Here is a 22019-nt window from a genome sequence, read left to right as displayed (position 1 = left end):
CAGCTGATGGACTATATGCAACTGGCCGAGATGACTGGCAGAATCCGAGATCTGGGAGAAGAAAAGATGGAGGAAGACTGGGAGAAATTCAAGTTGTATCTACAAAAACATTGTAATTTGTTTGAATGTTAAGAAGGATGCTAGATTATAAAAAATTGGCCACCACTAAACTAGATTTAAATTTGATGCTAAGTGAGATTAAAGAAAATATAAAAATTTTATTGGAAAAAGTGCTAGATTATATTTGAATGTGTGGACATGAGACTGTAAACAAGTTGATAATTTGTTTGGAAAATTTTTTTTTTAACGACGTAAATGGGAGAGGGGGACGTGAGGGAGTCCAAAGAAGCGAAGAATTTGTTGTGATAGAAGTAAGATTGTTCTATGTGTGCATTTTATATCTAAAAAAACCTTAATAAATATTTTAAATAATAAAAAAAAAAATGTATTTGGTTGGTAATAAATTACTGTATTAACTAATCTATCTGCATGTGTACGCAGGAAGTCCCAAATTGAAAGTAGCAATCTGAATGGAATGCAGAGGAAAATAATTATCTGGGAAGACGTGTCTCAGCCTCGGGGAATTGCAGTCCATCCATTCACTGAGTAAGAAGTGAAACTTTCTTTGAAACTGACAGCAGGAGGAGTATAGACTAAAGAATAAAGCCAGAAGTGCAGTTAGATTATTTTAGATTTGGGCTTCATCGTCTTCTTTAGACTGCAATCCTAGTCCCATTTATCTAGGAGCAGGTCTTGTTGAATTCAGTGGGACTTACTTCTGAGAAGACGTGGTTAAGACTGCAGCCTTACAGGCTCGTTAGATGGGAATGTTTATAACTTTATTTAAAGAAAATGTGGTTAGCCAGCCCTGCTGTGTTGGGTGGGGCTGGGGGGGTTGATATTATGATCATTCTGATGAATGGGGTTCTGGACTTTTGCCCCCAAATCCTGCCCAGAATGCACCACTGAACAAAGTATGTGAAACTATTATTTAGATCCATGTTTTGGCATGAATGCCTTTATGGAGTGTGTGTACAAACCTAAGCCACTCAAAACAGGGATCATTTCTTTCTTTCTAAGTATTTATAATCTGCTCTTGTCTGAGTGTTTTGATCCCAGAGAGGCATAGGGGCAATGGGGGCTTTGAGCCCCACAATAAAATATTTGAGGGGGCTGAGCACAAACTTTGCCAACAAAGTTGATGGGCATTCCCATTCAAATGGCATTTTTGCACTGCGTCATGTGATTGATTATGAGGGGCGGGGCTTATCTGGGCCCCCACAATATTTTATTCAAGTTGGCACCCCTGCAGAGGGGGATGAAATAAAAATAGGCATTAAAATAATTCAAAGGGTTTTTTTTTATCCCTAGAGCATCTGTCCAGAATGACACCTGAGGTTGTGGTGGTCTAATACAGGGAATCACGTTCACATGGGAGATAAGGGAGTCAATTTTTCCAGTAAGGCAACATCAAACTGAAGCATATTGACATACACAGCTTGTGGGATAATTGTGGGTTTATGGCAATTGCTTGTCAACTGTTAGTGTACACAGGAGTCAGACCAGTTGGTCTATCTGGGTCAGCACTGCTTACATTGACTTGCAGGATTCCAGGCCATAAACATTCCCAGTTCTACCTAGAGATACTGGGGATTCAACCAGGGAATCTTCTGCATGCAAAGCAGATGCTAAACCATGGTGTGCAGTGGCATGGCAACGTTGAATTAACCACGTGGGAGTGGGTTTGTCTACCTCAGTTAAACCCAAAGGCTTTCCTCACAGCTGTCATGTGCTGAACTCATCACGAGAAAAGCATAATTGACAGTTTTGATCTGCGGAACTGGCACAGTTATAGATGCTACATAATATTCATTCCACACTTGTAAGAAATAAATATTTTCGTGTTGCAGCACCTCTCCTTTGGAACTCCCTAGTCTCAGGCAGCCACTTTCACTGTACTCTTTTTGGGACCTGCTTAAAACATTTTTCTTCAATCAAGCCTATCCAGACATGCAGAAGGCAACAATTCTATGATTCTGGTTTTGGCTTGTAGACTATAATCATTATTTCATTTAAAAAAATAATTCATATTTTAGCCCTGTTATTTATTGACAATGCTAATGTTTGCAAATATAGCCTCCAAGCAGTTTACAAAAAAATAAAACAGTCAAATTATATAAATTCTGTAAAAATAAAATAAAATAAAAATAATTCTCTTGGTGACCACTGTGGCTTGAAATGTGCTTGTTGAAGTTGTCATGTGACTTTTGTTTTGTCTTGTCACAGCTCAAGGATCAGGGAGAGAATTTAACATACTAAATAATAACCTACCTGTATAATTGCTTACATTTATATCATCCACAACAATAAATCCTGTAATGTATATAATGTTTTAAGTATTTTCTCTCTCTCTTTACTGCAAGGTGAAAGTAATTTTTTAAAATAAATAAATAAATCTCTTTTTCTTCAATAAAGGCAACTATTTTGGACGGACGTAGGGATTAATCCACGGATTGAAAGGTCTTCCTTACAAGGCTTTGATCGTCTCATTATAGTAGATTCCGATTTGCTTTGGCCCAGTGGAATAACGATTGACTACTTTGCTGACAAGCTGTACTGGTGTGATGCCAAAAAGGCTGCTATTGAGACTTCAAATCTGGATGGTTCTGAACGGCAAATACTCACACAGAATGATGTAGGTGAGGCTTTGGGATTGACAGTTTTCTGACCATAGATGTAAGAGTTTCAGTGCATTGGTATGCTGCACATATCGAAATATCAGTAAAAGGCCGCCTTTTGAGTTAACCAGTGCCTTGTGAATTCTACAGATTGATGCCAGTTGGAAAAGGAGTAAATTCTTAACCCAGTTTCAGGAAACCTGCATATTTATTCTATGCTTTTACTGAAGTTATCAGTCTATATTGTAAACTGCTTTGAGCAAACTGGGGTGGGGTGGGTGAAAACATACATATATTCAAAGATAGCTATAGAAATAAGCTGCAGTTTTCAAAGGGAAAAGAGATATGTGTAATAATATGAGAGGGGAACAGGCTTTTCTTTTTTAAAATAGAAAGGTCTATAAGAGATAACTAAAAATATACAGTGACTAGTTCTCTGCTGAAAGTTCATGGCATTTTGTTCTTTTTTGCTACAAGCATTGCCATTTCAGACAGAAACCTCTTTCTTGCAGTTTGTTTATCAGCCTACAGCCATTGTTTCCCTGATTTGTTTCCTTGTTTCAGTGCTACTTGAAAAGAACTTCCTCACTGCATTATCCCAGCCTCTTGAGGAAACAAAACCGTTTCACTGTTCTCACTTGAGTTGGGAATAAGGCAATATGTCCCTATTCCTCTGTCAGCTGAATTGAGCATCACTGGCTTGCTATGCTGTGTCAGTGTTTGTATGACAAGACTTTCTGAGCTGGCACAGCTTTCCATTTCTGTGCAGGTAGTCAGTTACTCATGACTAATTGGGCAGTATGTGGATGTGCTTAAGCATAGGAACACACATCCAGATGTACCGTACATTCCACTGAAAGTGGGTAACGAATGTATACTATCCACATTCAGATTTGCATCTGTGGATCTGCCATCTGTGATACATAGCTTGGCCATGCCATGCAGCAGGGTGAACTGGTGTACTTCAGGAAGTAAAAATGAAAGCAGCAAAGAAGGAGTTGGGCTTCAGTTTATGCTGCAAAGGTCTTGGGTTGTCACCAATATTCTCAACTGGATCTGCCCAGGCCACATCCCCATTCCCCTTTTGGCCCAACTAGTCAACAATCTGTGACTGTATTGGGGCAAAGACTAGGGCAGGACTAGTTAAAATGGGTGGAAGCTACAGGAGCGTGGGATTGGTGGAACATCAGGAGGAATGCCTTGACACTGGAACCCGTTTCCTAGAAGGATGGTGAGCTCTCCCTTGCTAGAGAGCTTCAGGTAGTGACTGAGCAGCCCTCTGTTGGAGATGCTTTAGCTCTGGGTTTCCTGCTTTGAGCAGGGGCTTGGGCTGGATGACCTACAACCCCCCCCCAACACTCTCCTATAATTTTAAGCATTGGTGTGGTTGCCTTGGCAATGGGGGTGTATTCCTTACTACCTCTAGCCAGTGGCGTAGCGTGGGGGGTGCAGGGGGGGGCAGCCGCACCGGGCGCAACATCTGGGGGTTAGGGTTAGGGGGCGCAAATCCACGGGTTAGGGGGCGCAAATCCACAGGTTAGGGGGCGCAAATTACTTGCCTTGCCCCGGGTGCTGACAACCCACGCTACGCCACTGCCTCTAGCACCTGCTTCATTGCAGTTTTACACCCTTTTGGAAAGAGATGTGAAAAATCTTGGAAAACTGGGCATGTTCTTTCAGGGGAGAAAATGTACAGCCCCATTTTGGCTCAGCAGTACCATTAATATGCAGATTTATTAGAACAAGGATTCTTGCTGCAGTGCTACTGCCATCTACTGTTGCTCTTGGTGCTGTGATCTGTGAATAACGAGACTCATCAACTGCAAGAACAGCATGGCTTTGCATTCCTTGCTTTGCTGCCCTTGTTATGAGGGGCTGAAAATATATCATAAAATTATAGCTCCTGATTTGGACAAGGAATGGTTTTCTTTTGTCCCTCATAAATTGGCATGGAATTAGGTCATATGAAAACAACAACAACTGAGTTAAAGAATAAGTCTATGGTGAAACTCAAACAATATGATTGATATAGAGGGCTGGAAAAGGGATACAAAATCATTCGCCCTATCCACTACCAAAAGCTCAGTTCTCTGTCCAGTTTACCTCTAGCTGCTACTGCAATTAACTTTGGCCATCTCAACCATGGTATGCCACAGAGCAGAAATGCAAAAGCAAGGTAACAGCAGTCTAAAAAATGCCACAGAGAAGAAAGAGCAGCTGACCTCCTATCCGCTGTGCATAATGCAACAAGCAGCAGTTTTGAACTCCAGGAAAGTTACTTTGAACAATGGAACAAGCTGTCAGCATGTTTGTGACATCTCCTTCCTTGGAGACTTTTAAGCACTGAATAAATTCTTGGTGGTGGATCAGGGCTTGGCAATGTGTCATGCCATGCCCTCCCATGGCAGAGCCATTTTTTTTACAAGCCCCCCCACCCCATGTCTGCCATTTTGTGATTGGCATCCAGAGCACGTTCTCAAAATTCCAAACACACTCAGTGGTCTCAAAAGGTTGTGCTTCCTCAGGAAAAGAGGTTGAACTGGGTGACCTGTGGGTTTTGTCCTATCTATGACAGCCTTTGATCTATATACAATATATATATACTTAAGTACTGTATATATAATGTGAGGAATAGATGCTCGTGTGTATATTCATTGATGTTTTCTTCAGTATGTTGGTGCAATGAGATTATAAAGAGCATACATATCTATTTTTTTAGGCCATCCATTTGACATAACAGTGTTTGAGGGTCACATTTGGATCTCTGACTGGGCAAGGCCTTCATTGCTGAGAATGGACAAGAAGACTGGCCTAAATAGAGTCCGACTTGGAGGGAGCATGTTGAGACCCACGTCATTGATCGTCATTCACCCCTTAGCAAAACCAGGTATATTTCAAGGGTTAGGCAGCTGTTTTCCTATTCGCTCCAGCTAACAGGGCCTATTAGGTAGGTTGACTGAATGAGGAGCAGAGTGATGGGCTAGGTATTATTTGGCGAATGCTGTAGATAGCGAAGAAAGAAATGAACCCCTGGTGGCAAATGAGCTAGAGACCAACAACCCATGTGTGAAGTATCTTATCAGTTCAATGTTGTTGCTATTATTCTGAGAGTATCACAGGAATCCCGTGTGAAATAAATATGTGTTACTTCACAACATGCAGATCCCTGCAGCTATTACTAATCTGTTTGGTCCCAGAAACAAGCTGCATTTGCTTTCTTTTATAAATTGGAAAGCTGCATATACGACTGTGATATTTGCTAATCACCAGTCAGCTATGCAAGAAATCCAATGCATTGACTTGGTATGCATGAAAGGGCTTTTGAAGATGGCCCCTTCCCCCTGCAAAATATGGAGGAGGAGAATGTAGGGAATGGGGAAAGAATGAATCAGCAAAAACTGCCTTTTCTCATCTACTCTTCTATAAGCATCATCACCATCACCATCAACCAATTTACCCACCCTTCAACAGGAAGTTCTAGGGGAGGTTATAACAATTTAAAGTTGAAGAATTAAAAACAGTACTATCACAGGATTAGGGTAGGTCCTGAAAACACAAATCTCTGGTGTCAAGAGCAATTTAGGGGCTACCACAGAGAATGCCCTCTCCTGGGTCACCCTCCCAAACTTCTGAGGGAGGTGGAACTACCCAAAGGGCCCTCTCTGCTGATCTTAACACCTGAGAAAGGCTATAGGGAAAGAGGCAGCCCTTCAGATATTTGGGACTTTGGTCATTTAGGACTTTAAACACTAATGTGAGCACATTCAACTAGGTCTGGAAACAAACTAGAAGTCCATGCAGCTGTTTTAGAACCGGGGTTATGTCGCAACCTTGACAGTAATCTGACTGCCGCATTTTGGACCAGCAGAAATCAATGAGTCATCTTCAAGGGCAGCGCCATGTAGAGTGCATTGCCATATTCTCATTTGGAAGTTACTGGTGGAGGCATGTGCTGGATCAAAAGCTCTTCTGAGTGCACGAGACCCAGTTGGATGCCACCCTAGACCTAAACTTCAAAATGCTTTGAGTCTTATTGTTATTATTTCAGGTTGCAGAGTCACATCCAAGGCAGGAGTGCTGACTAACAAGACATTATTAGCCCTGAAAACACCCCACCAGCATCCTCTGAGTCACAGTTCATATGGAGATAGCAGTGGAGATGCACAACAGATGAAACCGATGCTGACTGCTGAAATCGTGGTGTCTAGTAAAGATTGCAATTCCCTATTTCATAACTCCAGGAAGTGGTTGAATCATCCAGCGTTGGGCAATTTGGTTTCAGACAGATATGCCCTGAATAGGCTTACCAACAACTATTGATATTAACAGGCCAGGGGTCCCAGGGCATGGGTGCTGCTATCAAACACAAAAGTAATTCATTGCAAGAATATTTGAGGACATGTTTCTGCACAGCAGGAAAAGGGAGGAAATCCAGGTTCAGTGGTGGAGAATGTTCTAGTAGGGCATATCATTTTAGGGGGGTGAACTTTTTGCAAATTTCTTCAGTGAGAAGTGTATTGAAAGGTTGGCTCTAATTAATTTGTCCTGAGTAATGACCTATTCTGAGCACATGTACTATGAACAATGAGAATGAGCATGCTTTGTTTTGTGCCACAGACCAGGACAATTGCATATGGTTGGGATGTGATATCAACGCCCAGTGCATTTTGAATGAAGATGGCACTACTTGTCAATGCCAGGCAGGGTTCGTCATGGAAGGCCAACTGTGCTATGGTAATTTTAGTGTCACATGTTTATTTTATTTTATTTTATTATTCATGTGGATATTTGTATACAAGTTTTAAGGACTATTTGGCCCTCCCAAGGAGATGTACATCTTTACCTCCTCCCACATATAGAGTTGTATCCCACTAAGAGAAGACCCATTTAAATCAATGGGCTTAGGGTAGTCAAGTCCATTGATTTCAATGGGTCCATGCTGAGTATGACTTAGTTGGGTGCGACCCACAATATACAATAAAACAAATATCAGTTGTCAGGGATCATGAGAGTCATAGTCCAAAAACGAATGGGGACCCAAGGTTGAGAAAGCTTGATCTAGACTTAAAAACAGTTACATTTTTTAATGCAGTCAACCCTGTTTTCAATCTAGTTCTTACCAAAACCCCCAAAAAACACCAAAAACCCTTTCCATTCCTTCTCGCAGCTTTTAACCTTGTTTCTGTTGTAGATGTTGATGAGTGTGCTTTCGACATGGACACATGCGATCAGAGCTTGTCAACATGTATCAATACCGAAGGCAGCTACTTTTGTGAGTGCCTTGTGGGATATACGGGAGACCAGCTTCGCTGCTCTGGTGAGTGGATGGGAGGCTGTTCCTGCTTGTCCTCTAAAATCTTGAACTTGGGATGATTTGCTGATATTCTGCAAAGGGATTTTTGTGGCAGGCTTCTGAATGACAGCCCAAATTGAACATGAGCTATTTTTCTTAGGGTTGTAGTGATGCAACTTTACCTGTTGATTTTGCATTCTAAGTATTCCCCTTTTGTGGTACAGTCTAGTCAGGGATAGTCAACCTTTTTATACCTATCGCCCACTAATGCATCTTTCTTGATGGTAAAATTTCCTTACTGCCCACCAGTGCTTGATGGAAGGAGGATTCAGCTTGTGCTGTAGAACCCTCTACCGCCCACCTAGAAACCTGAATCACCTACTAGTGGGTGGTAGGGACCAGGCTGACAACCCCTGCTCTAGCCTGTACCACCAGGCAGCTCTGCCACAAGCCTTGATTTTCAACCTTTAAGTTTGTGTGTTAGGCCTCCCCCACTAATTAGAAGATAGATTTTCCTTGCAACACACATCCAAATATTATGATGTAAAAAATAAATTTAAAAATGCATCAGTGTGTTTGTAATTCCTATATAAACTAGCCTTTAGGGCCTTCTGTGCCAAAGCTAAACTTCTGATCTCCGATGATGCTCTCCTTTTGAGCACTTCCTGTTCTTCATGATGTGCAGCCTCAACACTTCATCTATATGCAAAGCCTTCAGTTGCCACCTTGTCAACTGGATGTTTTCTTCTCCCTTTGTTAGGCAGATCTAATGGAAGGGGGATGGGGGTGGGGAATGACTCAACAGAGATTTATTAGAAATCATTAACATGCATATAAACGAAAGCAAAGTATTGAGTCAGTCATAATACTCAGCAAATAATTTTATGTTGGTTTAATAGTCATGAGATTCAGAGTGCTGACATTTACAGTCTGAATACATTTAAATCCATGTTCACAATTAAGGCCAGACTCACTGATCCCCACAACTAGGTCTGACATTATTCTATCACTATGCTGTATACCGCTTTTATTCTCCCAGTTTCTCAGTATTTTGTTCTCATTTCATTTGTAGCATGTGTGCTGCCTTTCTGCGTGACTACTCACAGAAGAAATGACAAGCTACACCACAATATATCACATTGTCATCTTAGAAGACTTTGAAATATACCGTAATTAAAATAAACAATTAAAACAATTCAAGAATCCATTTTGCATATAGTAGTATGAGATAATGAAAAAAATGTTTTTATTTCTCACATTTCTATCTTTCTTTTATCTTGAAAGCTCTCTAGGTCTATTTACTGGTCCTTAGAACTTCTCTTCCATGACATCGCAACTGCCCTGCATTATAGTGTAAATCACCAGCTTGTCCAAACCAGTTCTCTCTTTTTTTCTTAAAAAAGCAAAACAAAAACAATTGTGGAATACTGTGTTTCAGAACCTGCCATGTCTCCTACCACTGCAACATGTGATGAGTCCACCGTATCTGAGCAAGAAAGTTCTGCTGGCTGCCCTCCATCTTACTGTCTCCATGAGGGAGTTTGTGTTTATTTTTTTGATCTCCAAGCTTTTGCATGCAAGTAAGTGGAGAACTCTAGTGCTGCAAGGGCAGCCCAAGACATTTTGTTGCCCCCACCCTGCAAGTATCATAGGCCAGTTGAGTTACTCTGAAAATCCCACAAGCACCTCTCTTTCTCCATGGCAGTAAAAATACAACCATAATAACACATTAAATAACTAACAATTTGCTGCCCTTTCATGACATCCCAAATTGGCTACCTGAGGCCTCTCACTCTGCCTAATGGCAGGGCCGGCCCTGCTGTGGGTTTTCTACTTGTTGCAGTGGGAATTCTTTGTCCATGACATATAATATTTTGGTTGGGGCTCAGTGGAATAACATCTAGGTTAAACAGTGTTGCTGAACATGTTAATAATATACTAGTGTTTAGCAGAGGCATAGGGGACCATAATTTGAGCTCATAACAATCAGCCATTGGGCACATTCACCAAACCGCATGGAGAATAAGCACATAATTCTTCTGTGAAGAGGAAATTGTGATCAGCCAAGCAGCAGGAAGAAGGGAGGTCTGTTTTTCATTCTTTTTTCATGTACAGAATTCAGCAGAGATATTGACCAAGAGAGACACACAATTCCCTCTTCATGAAATGATTATATGTACATTCTCCATGAGAACCCCCTCCAAGTTAATCATCTTAACAATGTCAAGATGTGTGATATCACCAACAACGGTTAAGAACTTAATTCACTTCCAGTAATTTCTGAATTTCCTTTCCTTCTGACCTCCCTGTTTACAATTCACCCCTGCTCCTATGCTTGCAACTCAGGATGACACTTCATGCATCTGATTAAATGGAAAGATTCTGCTATAATAAATATGTTAGTCAATTTTTTGAAAATAAATTCACACTAGGTGGCAGTGTTTCACCATTCTTCACCAACACATGCACACTCTTGGTCCCACAGAAAACATAGCAGGAAATGTGCACATGCGTGTACACACACACACACACACACTCTTCTGCCATATGTTTCAAGTAGACAAAACTACATCGTTTTTGGCTTACTTTGGGAAGCATGCTTGAGATACAAAGTTATTAATATGGCTCATGTTATGCCATTCTTACAGAGCAGATGGCATGATCAGTGTTTAGATATCAGCATATATATGTTCCTAGCCTAGTGACATAAACTATCTTGTAAAGCTAACTTAATCCTTCAGATGTGTGTGGTGGTACCGCTAGATGGAAAGCATGATGAATTTACAGAGCTCAACAGAAGTGAGGGTGCTTTTAGATGGGAGTTTAATATTACAAATGGGTAGTTCAGATATTGCAGATGGATCATTGGCAACTGCTACAGGGAGGGCAAGAGCTGGGACCGAAAGACGGGAGCTCACCCTGCCGCGGGGATTCGAACCGCCGACCATGCGATCGGCAAGCCCTAGGCGCTGAGGTTTTACCCACAGCACCACCCGCGTCCCCCTTTACCCTTACCCTAAAACCACTTCTGCTGCAAGGAAGGCAATTGTGAGCAAGCAGCAGCCTTCAGCAGGGAAGAGATGCAGTGAATACTCTTTCTGTTCTCCTCATTGTATGTTTAAGTAGTGTTTGAAAAACTCTAAATAAGCAGCCTCATCCCCAAGCAGCCTCATCCCCAAGGTGGTCCCAAGGTTGGCCCAGGGTGGGGGGCAGGCTTGGTCCAATCCAGGGGCCACAGGGTGGAAGGGGCGTGTGTCTGTGCACAGCCCTAATTTTAATGCCAATTCTGCTGTGGCAAAAAATGTGTAAGCATGAGGAGCGCCTTTCCACAATCAGCATCCATCTGCAAACACCCTTAGTGTTTATGATTTGTTCATGGTTTCTGTTGGGCTTCTCTGCACAGTATAGTTTGGAGTAAAACTGGCTCCAGACGGTGTCTTTGCTCAGCAGGAAATAGCTCATTTTAATTTCCTTTACTGGTGGTTTCAAGAAAACTTCATTTTAAAAGTGCTCAACTGGTTGCAGTCAACACCCTCCTGGGTCCATTAGCAAAGCCAACATTGATTTTGACTGCTTTAGATTACCCTAATCCAAGGTTTCTGAAATGGCTGAATTTGGTGGAATTAAACCATGATGGTGATCTTTGTAGTATTCTCCTTTATTGGCTGCTGTGTCTCCTCGTTTGACAGCTGTCCAAAAGGCTACCTGGGAGAGCGCTGCCAGTTCAGTGACTTGGAGTGGTGGGAGCAGCAGCAAGTGATGCAAAGAAACAACCAGAACATGGTCACTGCAGCTTGCTTGGCCATGTTGCTCCTGGCCCTCCTCCTTGGAGTTGTCGCTGTCTACTGCTACAGGTAAAACTATCCTCAAAGCCTGCCACAGTGCCCCTCCAGACAACCTCTTTATTGAGCATTCACCCTGATTTGCTTGCACAAAGCTTACACAGAAGTTAGGTTATATCCAGTCTTTACCAAGCATTGGTTCTGATTTGTTTGTGGCCACTTCCAACAGCTCCATCTAGCATAGCCTGAGGCCCAGGATGATGGGAGTTGTAGACCAATAACACCTCAAGGCAGGGATACCACTATTAAGTGAGCAATAGGCTGCAATAATGCAATAAGGCTGGTGAAGTATCACAGCACAACTAATAATGTGGAATGCTGTCTGGAGGGTCCATTAAAAGTCCACCACTAATGCACTATTATTGCCTCAATGACATACACCCACAAAAATGCATCAGTTCAGAGTGGCCCTGAGTCACCCAGTGCATTATTCTAATGCAAAGTACATGCAATATTTTAGACTACGTATGTGTTGCTTTCATACATAGTGCTGCTTTCGTGCCTCATAGATTCTGTGGCCTGGTTTTAGAGTTCTGTAGCAAAAACTGATCACTGATTGTTTTGCTTTCACCACTTCCCAACAACCTGAGTGATATACTTGGAATCATTACATGACACTGAGGCTCCTAAATTTGTTGGTGAACTAGCACTAAAAATGTCATTTTAACAACACTGGAAATATTGTTGAGAATATATATATATACAGTATATATAAATTTGGGTGCCTTGATTGATGCACTCTTATTTCTTCTTGCTCCTTCTGCAACCTGTTCTCACTTAGAAACAAAAATAAAAAGTCATTGTTTTGCCCTGATTTACTTTCCTCCTTTACCAAATGGTTTTGATCAATATAACTGTTTATCTTGAAAGCAAGTTTTCAATTACATGCTCGGCTGGGTTTGTACTACAGCTATTAGTAGCCTAACTAGATCAAAATGAAACCACTGATCTAAATCCCCCTTTAACTGGAGTCCAGAAACCAATATTTGGATTGGGATTGCTATTTCATTTTTGCTCATACTCTGCTGTATTTTAAGACCTATCGATTAAGTTCCATGAGCAGGTCAGTAAAAGTCCTTCCCTTCATCCATAAAACATAAACTCATCTTGCCCCTTAATGTGAGGCTTGCAGGAATAAAAAATGAGCTGCTGGGATAAGACTTTTTAAAGACCAAGACCTACAAACATACACACACACTCCCCGTCAACTTCCCTGTATTTACCTATTCAGAACATTTACAGGAGGGTACTGCAACCAAAGGTTGCCATGTGGAATACTCTTGTTCAGACATGCCATCTTTAAGGATACTCCTGCTTCCAGGTTCCCCAAAAATAATTAGCCAGCATTCTGTGGGCAGTGAGCATGTTCAGTCCTCATTGGGGTGCCCTAGCTTGTTTTCTTCTTCTAAAAAAAATGTATTTCTAAAAAAAAAAATGGTTTATACTAAGCCTGCTAAAGCTCCATCTTGTGTGGTCATGGTGCTGTTCAAGGATGCACATTCAAAAAATTAACTCAGTAGGCTTTGGAAGGATGAGCCTCTGTGTCAGTGTAATCCATAGCTAGCTAAATGGTGCTACACTCAGGTGGTTCTTTATGGGGGAAAGTGTGCTGAATTCAAGAGTCCAGCCTCCCAAATTTTATATCCCACAATTCGGCCAGCATTTGGGGATATGGACACCATTCCCCAGAGATTCATATGGAAGGGTATGGCATTTGAAGGTGGAAGAAAATTAGTGGCAGGCTTCTGGCAGCGGGACGACTACTGCAGAGAGCAACCACTTTTGCATCTAACTGTAGGTTGAATTGTGTCCCAGCTTGTGGTGCCCTACAGATGCCGCTGCGCTACAGCTCCCATCATCTCTGAACTGGGGCTATGGGAGTTGTAGTCCGCCAACATCTGGAGGGCCATCCCATTGGCTACCCCTGCAGTATTGAGTGCCGACTCATCAGCTGAAGAGCAATGCTAGACTACGTTGGTTCCTGGTAGTGATGAAACGAAGCTCAGCTGCCAAAACAAATGGAGTGTTTGAGCTGTGTTGTGTGGCCAGTATCCCTTTCCCCTGAGGGCGTTTTATTTCCTTGGCTCCTTTCTCTTTTTCAGTAGACACAGGAGGCTTTTCAAGAAGGAGCCATACATAGAATCAACACAAGATACTAGCAGCAGCAGTGCTGACAGCAGGAACACGAAGCTCCCCAGCAACGAGCCGCTGGTAATTCTATATTAACACGTGGAGTGGTGAGAGAAGGAGAAAGGATCAAAGGGCATTAGGGATCCACTTGAGATTATCCATCAAATAATTCACATCTTAAATATATTAAATAACTGCTGGGGTCATCAAGTGCTTAGCTATGAACCCCAGTCCCTCTTACCTCATTGTTATGTTATCCTTCTAAGTTCACAGCTGCCTGGGTGCGTTGCAGGCAGGAGACAGTGTTATTGTTAGCTCGGCACACAACAGTTGGAAGGGATGTGTTCTAAATTAAGGAATACCGATGTGATGACATGCCTGATTCTCACAGCAGAGATGTAAACGGGTTTCGTTTCTTAGAGACCGAGCCTGCAATCCTGAAACCAGTTAGGCATGCTTGCTCGCCACCCAAGTCCAGGAGTCCGAAGCATGCTCAAGTTGGTACCAAATTGCAGCTCACGGATCCTGCGTGCTACTTAGGGATGTTTGGTTTGGAAGGGATGAAATGCCTTTGCATCCGAAGCAGCTTTGAATTTATTTTGGCAGCTGAGGAGTGAAACAAAGAGAATGATAAATGAGCTGATGAGATCACCTCATGTTCCTTGTTAACTTTTACATGGAGGCCAGTTTTATACCACCCTGACAGAATAAAGGTGCCTTAATGCTGCATTTTGCACCAAAGGTTTTATTTTACGACCTGCGTTATTTGAGGCAATAGGCGAAAAACCTAATTTGTCATCTCATCTAGAACTTCTAGAACCAGAATGATGTATTAGAATTGCAACTACCTTGTTCACGTCAAGCTGTTTGTTATCGCTGAATAAGGCTGCCCTTTGCAGTGGTTCCTGCCGCACTTAATCTTGGCTAGTAATATAATTGCCATTGAGTATGAGGGTTAATTAAACATCTAAACAGTGGACTGAGTCAATAAAATCAAATCTAACTTAATCTGCTGTGATGTATTTTTCACTGTTGATTTTCTCTCTGCTGCATTGCTTTACAGTACTTGATAGTGAAATTATTAGCAGCAGTTGGTAGGATCCAAATTCTGTTAGTCTAGCCTCATCATTGGGTCAGTAGGAAGATCTTCAGGTATACAGTAAAATGTATAAGATATATATATAAGCAGAAGAGTATTCATATTTAAGTTTTTTGTGGCTGTGCCCTAAAGTAAGTCCATGAAATAATAATAATAATAATAATAATAATAATAATAATAATAATAATAATAATAATAATAAAAATGGAAACATGGAGAACCTGTGACTCTCCATATGCTAGATGGCTGAATAACTGGCAGTCCATATGTTGCCACACTCCAACTTCCAACATCTCTAGCCAGCTTGGCCAGGGAGGATAGGGATTGTAGTCCAACATCTGGAGAGCTCTTATCTCTGCCATATTGAAATGAATGAGTCCCCTTCATTTCAATAAAGCTTGCATATAAGAATGTTACGTGCCTATACAAACTCACATGTACACATTGCCTGTTTTGTAGTTCATTGTAATTGCATGTGATGACAACAGTGAAGGCACACCCACTGATGGAACAGACTGCGATATGAAAGATCTTGATTATTTCTGCCTTTCAGAACCCTGTGAGTAGATTTTCTTTATCTTTGGGGAATGTCTTTACCTCAAAAGTATACCAAAAGGAAAGATAAGTAAAGCTATTCATGTCAGATTCTTCAGTTGTCTGCGTAGTTTGAGTACCATCACAATCCTTACTTGGAACTACATGAGAAGTGACTTCTGAGAAATGGCTGCCTTAAAAGTAGGGATGGCTGAATCTGTCAATTTCAGCTCCTTTCAATTTCTCATCTTCAGTTCTTCACTTTTCCATGTGACTGCATTAAAAACCAAAGAACTTGAGGCTGACTGCCACAGCTCACTCTAGTTGCCAACCCCACCTATCCCTTTCCCCTTCCACCCATCTGTCCAACCCCCTCTCTTTACACCTCACCCCACCCCCTTGCCTATCATCTCCAGCTCACCCAAAGCCCCACTCTTCTGGCACCATCCCTTACATGTTAAGTATAATTGCACACTGAAATGGAGAATGCCTGTGTGTTGCTAAGGGTTTAACACTGGAGAATTCCGTTGGAGTATGCTAAGCTAGAAGAGGGCCCTGTGAGCTTCTAGCTGAGTTGATAATTAACATTTGATGTTCTCTGCTAGCAGTCATGCAAGTGTTTAACCTTGAAACATATGATTAAGGTATTCAATTGCAAATCTCCATTTTGAAAGGTTTTTTTGTTTCCAGGCACACAGAGGGAAGGATGTGATAAGATGCCTCTCCAGCAGCTGCATACCCTTAGGCTGGATGCAGACTAATGCAAGCTATGGGAGAGACAAAATTTTGACCTTTGCTCTGATCCTAATTATGTTATTTATATAATCTAAGAAAAAGAACCTATGCTTGAACATGTATATCCTTTATACGGCTTTCTGGGTGCATGATTGATGGTTTTGAAAAAGTTCTGGTTAGTAAAGCTTTGAATAATATTTATGGGTTTGGACAATTTTTATTCCAGAAGGATTCAGTTTTTATGCATCCAGTTGTTTCAAGTTGTACAATATTAATATCTGCAATACTGCATCACACCAGCTCTCAGAACTGCCATTCCTGTATATTTCTGGAGCCATTTGCACACTTGTTGGATATATAAGAAAAACTGGATCAGACTGAAGGTCCATCTAGTCCTCTATTCTGTCACCCACAGTGGCCAATCGGGTGTCTATGGGAAGCCCATAAGCAGGATATGAGCACACTAGCCTTTTCCTGAAGCTTTTTACACCAAGAATAACTGTTCTCTTTTTTCTTCTTGTCCAGCTTGAGCAATGGAAGTGTGGTCTACCAATGTTGGCAAAGGAATCAACAGATCAGGCTTCTCTTAGAATCAGTCTCCAGCTACCTGAAAACCTTTGCCTTGTAAATCAGAAAATGACTGTCAGCTTCTTCAGTGGAATGCCAGCCAAAAGTGATCCTCTCTCCACATCCTCATACATAAGGATGGGCGAATCTGTCAAGTTTCCCAGTTTGGTTCTCCACATCAGTTTGCAAAAAGAAAAGAAAAAAGTTGTCATCAGTATTTTTGTATTAATTTCTTCTACTACCCACATCTTTGTATGCAGTTTTGACTAATATATCCCTTTTTTCAAATTACTGCTAATATGACATCTTTGTGCATTATATTTGCTAATATATACATTTCTAGGCACACTTTGCCCCAGTCATGTATACATTTCTGTAGGCACCACTTGGCTGGAGAACTACATCAGAAAATTCTCAGAAATGTGACTTTTGAAGGCTGGCTGTGTATCAGTTCCTGTATTCTTTCAGAAAGTGTGAATTAGGTGGGTTCACCTTTAAATGTGGATTCCTTTTCTTCCCCATCCCTACTCACACAGCCAGTTAATGAAAGCAGATTCAATAACCTTTCAGCTATGCCTTGTTATGTAACTGGAATGTGTGATCTTTCAAAAGAACTATTTTATGAAAATTAATTTGCATGCATGTATAACAAAGGTGGCAATATTATCCCCGCAACCCTGTACCCAAAAGTACTTTTCTATATATGAAGTTGGCCAGCATTTTTAATGCAGGGGAAAATAGTTTTCTGGAAAGGAAAATAATGCAACTTTGGAAGGATTTCCAAAGAGGTTGGAAGGTTGCATTTGAAGATGGGAGATTCACATATTACATGCCCCAACTCCAAATCAACAATCCTGGATGAAGTATTAGGGCTGGGTTGCAGGTTCTTCATCTCTGCCTTATTGAAATGAATATGAGTTTTTGAGCTGAAGATATTAGAAAAGCTTTTTGTACTTGTCCCGACTATCATTTATCAACCCTATACATAGCCGATCACATGGCATTGATTAGGAGGCGAAGGGCTGGCATCTCCCTACCTTGTACTCATCAAGCACATTCAGGCTGAAATGGAAGGAACCATTTATCTTCCAGAAACTGCTTGAACCACTTTTCTGAGGCCAACACTGGGAATTCTGGTTCTATATATCATGCACACTGCAGAGAGAGAAGGGGCCATAGGGATCTGTTGAATGGCAAAAGGCTGCTCCAGTGCCTTCAACAAAAGGTTATTCTAAAACTGGAGCAAAATCAATCTTGGAATTGATTTTGAGTAGAGCTACTATTGCCTCTGTGAAATCTACAAAACAGATTGCATAAAAATGGAGAGGATTTATATTTATGATTTACATACATATATTTCCAGATTATAGTTCAGGACATAATTAAAACTAAGAGATTTAGGAAAGTTGGGCTGCAATCCTATTCTCACTTACCTATTCTCACTTACCTGGGAGTATATGCTTTTGAAGTCAGTGAGACTTACAGAGCAATCCAAGCTATAGGAAACCAGCATAATTTGTGCCTAGGGCAGATTATGCTGGTGTAATTTACCCCTCTTCCAAACGCCAGCCACTAGGTAATGCTACCCAACTCAAAAGCTTGCTCACTATTTTTGTGATCTTTTGGTTCGTATTGATAAAGATACTTTACTACTGTGGATTTTAAATGTCACAGTTCAATAGCTGAAAGCACTCATATATATGCTAAAATGTTTGTACAACTTATCTGCTTTAAATGTTGTTGAAATAAATGGAACTGTTGATGAATCGATTCCCAAGCTTAGTTGTTCTGAAACAGCCATTGGAAATCTAAAGCCTGGTAAGGTAAAGGTAAAGGGACCCCTGACCATTAGGTCCAGTTGTGACCGACTCTGGGGTTGCGGTGCTCATCTCGCTTTATTGGCAGAGGGAGCCGGCTACAGCTTACGGGTCATGTGGCCAGCATGACTAAGCCACTTCTGGCGAACCAGAGCAGCGCACGGAAATGCTGCTTACCTTCCTGCTGGAGTGGTACCTATTTATCTACTTGCACTTTGATGTGCTTTCAAACTGCTAGGTTGGCAGGAGCAGGGACTGAGCAACAGGAGCTCACCCCGTTGTGGGGATTCGAACCGCCAACCTTTTGATCGGCAAGTCCTAGGCTCTGTGGTTTAACCCACAGCGCGACCCGCATCCCTGCACCACCCACATCCCTTAAAGCCTGGTAGGGGCCCTAATTTGCCCCATATGGCCATTTCCCGCCAGCTGTGCCCACTTGCCCAACATCATTCCTCTGCTATCAGGTGACTGATTGATTGACTGATTATATAAATGCATCATTTTTCATCTTTCTCTCTCTGTGTGTCACACCCATCTATATCTTGAAATACCGTTCCAAGTAAACAATGCTGAAGTATCCACTTGAAACCTACCAGTTAAAGAACTGTTCTAGTGACCTTGAGAATGGGGCATTTATCTCCTCACACCACCACCCAAGATGTTGTGCCACACTTTGGCTTTGTAGCTGTATTATTACACACCACCCACTTCACTAAAAGAAAGGCCCTGGGTTTGGATAACCTCTTTAAACAGTTGCTTTTAATGAAAGATTTCCAATAACAGGTATAGCAGTGCAGTAGCTTTCCAACAGACAGAACAGAAAAGGTTGTGGTGATCCATTGGAAGATCAATCCTTGGAATGTAAAGCAACAAGGAGCCAAGATTTAAAATGTGAAATGTTACTCTTTCCACATGTATTTGTAGAAAATGGATACGTTTCAAGTTCTTTCAATTATAAGCCACGTCTTCTCTCCCTTTCCTATGCAGATTGTGTTACTTATTTGAACATCACTTGTTCTTCAGCAGGTCACCCAGCTAAAATCAGGAGGATTTATATGTGAAACAAAACCCTGCACTGTTTTTAAAGGCAGCATTTCAAAGAAGTTCATGCAGACGTCTCAAGGCACTGGGATTTGCACTGAACGCTATTGTAGAATAGTGTGTGTTGTCTGCTGCCACCTAGAAACATCATTTGCACATTCAGGGATTTCATATTAGAGAAAATGAGAATGGTCCACAGATATCTTATATATATACTCCACCCCATCTCTTAGGTAGGGGGTTGGATTCTACAGAATTAGGTAGGGGGTTGGATTCTACAGAAAGAGAGGATGCTAAAAGAGGCCAGAGCAATTTTTGGTTAAGTGAATGGCTCTAGCCAAGCATGTTGTGTTAAACTGGGGTCAAAATGGTGCATAGGAACTAAGAGATGAAGACCTTTCTAGAAGGTAAGCTGAGGAGGAGACACTTTCCCCCCTCCCCTGGCTGAAGGTGATGTGGGTCTGTGGATGGAGTAGTCAGATTGGTAACTGGAATCTGGGGGGAAAGGGAGGGATTGTGGTCCTCAAAATGTAATAGGGACCAGTACCTGTTGGAGTGCTAATGCTGGGAACCACTTATCCTGTATATATGTGCAAATAGAACTGTATATACACTGGAATCTCAAATGACCTTCATTCTGTGGAGATAATAACCCACAGTATGTGTGGAGACCATTGCAGTCTCTTACTTCTCAGGGACTGGGGTCTGCCCTATACCAATGCTAATAGCAAATTCACTCTCTGAGGATGGATGCTTCTGGGGTTGTATGCAAGGTGACACGGAGCAGACCAACTGAAGTTAATGAAGCTTAGCTATGTTCAAGAATTTCAGTGTGCCTACTCTGAGTCAAACATAGTCAAATAATAATAATAATAATAATAATAATAATAATAATAATAATAATACCCTACCCATCTGGCTGGGTTTCCCCAGCCACTCTGGGTGGCTCCCAACAGAATATTAAAAACATGATAAAACATCAAACATTAAAAACTTCCCTAAATAGGGTTGCCTTCAGATGTCTTCTAAAAATCAGATAGCTGTTTTTTCCTTGACATCTGATGGGAGGGTGTTCCACAGGGTGGGGGCCACTGCTGAGAAGGCCCTCTGCCTTGAAGACCACCCTAGATCCAAAACAGCTCCAGTCACATACATAAGTGAGGGAACAGCAGGCTATGGGGAACCCCAGGTTGTGCAAAAGTAAAGAAACCTTAAAGGGAGGCAGGGATCACAAATAGATCCGTGAGGACTGAGCATGCTCAGTGGGCATAGAATGTTGATTGACTGCTGGGGAAGTATTGGAGTATCCTAGAAAAGGATTGGTTCAAACCCTGAACATTCCAGTAGTGCTTCAGATGGCACCATTTTGTTGCAGGTCCTGCTGGCTTCCTACAACGTCTGTCTTGCTGAGGACAATGTGGAACCGTTGTGCATAAGGGGTTCAGTGTGTGGAATAGAGTGACCAGATCACAGCAGCAGTATTTGTACACGTGGCTTAGTAACAGCAAGAGAGCTCTTTGCCAGTTACGTTGGGGAAGCAGGCAACCTGATCCACCACCAAGAAGCGTAGAGAGTCCATGGATTTAGGTTGGTTTAGTTAAAGTCTCTGTAAAGCTAACTAAACAAAATCAGCTTAAGTCCACATGCCCCAGTTTAACTATTCTGTGAACTGGGTATCTGTTGGATGAAATCCAGGTAATCTGCCTTCAGTGGCTTGGGGATCATGACTTCTGCTGGCAAAATGGAAGGTTGTCATAATTCCCAATGAGCTGCAGGTTAGATTCTCAGTACTGTTAATAAAAAGTAGATAGACAGACAACAAGTTTCCAGTAAGGTTGTTCAGGTTCTTCTCCAAAACAAAGAAAAACAAACACAATTTTCCACCCTCATTTCTAGTGAATGGGAACAGTGCTGAGAGATATGACAGGATTAAAAGAGAATGGATTGTTTTCACAATGTGTAGCTAAAAACAGATGCTCAGCACTGTTATTTTATTAGTAATGGCATTCATGTTTTGCTTCTCAGAGGTGTGCTTTAGATTGATGGGAAGTAAGAGAACACCTTGCTTAAACTGATGTTTTACAACCCAAATTCTGTACACGAGCAGCACTTTTTGCCTGTAACAACCCAGCAGTGGACATGTGAATTCCCTGTTCTTCTGAGATCTGTAAATTCATAGCAGATGTGATGGAAGGAAGACAGGCTTCTCTCTCTGGGCATCGTTCAAGGCCCAAATGCACCCTCCAGCAGGATAGTTTTACAGATCAATTTCTCAAGGTCATA

General features: G+C 41.6%; 1 protein-coding gene across 2 annotated transcripts in view; it reads left to right on the top strand.

Annotated features, from left to right (window-relative positions):
• Nucleotides 1-18648, top strand: part of EGF (epidermal growth factor) — a 42770-nt gene extending 24122 nt beyond the window's left edge. Inside the window, exons 12-22 of one of the 2 annotated variants that reach the window (XM_081876711.1) lie at nt 502-606; nt 2476-2699; nt 5398-5565; nt 6727-6885; nt 7296-7412; nt 7870-7995; nt 9410-9551; nt 11661-11825; nt 13919-14024; nt 15502-15601; nt 16837-18648. In XM_081876711.1, the coding sequence (XP_081732837.1) occupies nt 502-606; nt 2476-2699; nt 5398-5565; nt 6727-6885; nt 7296-7412; nt 7870-7995; nt 9410-9551; nt 11661-11825; nt 13919-14024; nt 15502-15601; nt 16837-16841 (1417 nt within the window). In that variant the 3' untranslated portion in view covers nt 16842-18648. Of the gene's footprint in view, nt 1-501; nt 607-2475; nt 2700-5397; nt 5566-6726; nt 6886-7295; nt 7413-7869; nt 7996-9409; nt 9552-11660; nt 11826-13915; nt 14025-15501; nt 15602-16836 lie in introns of both variants that reach the window. The other variant, XM_081876710.1, reaches the window with a different exon arrangement.
• Nucleotides 18649-22019: the final 3371 nt, after the last annotated feature.

The sequence above is a fragment of the Podarcis erhardii genome (assembly GCF_964252035.2).
Source record: "Podarcis erhardii genome assembly, chromosome: 9".
Classification (NCBI taxonomy): domain Eukaryota; kingdom Metazoa; phylum Chordata; class Lepidosauria; order Squamata; family Lacertidae; genus Podarcis; species Podarcis erhardii.
The sequence above is the reverse complement of the archived record's forward strand: the minus strand, read 5'-3'. Positions and strand labels throughout refer to the sequence as shown.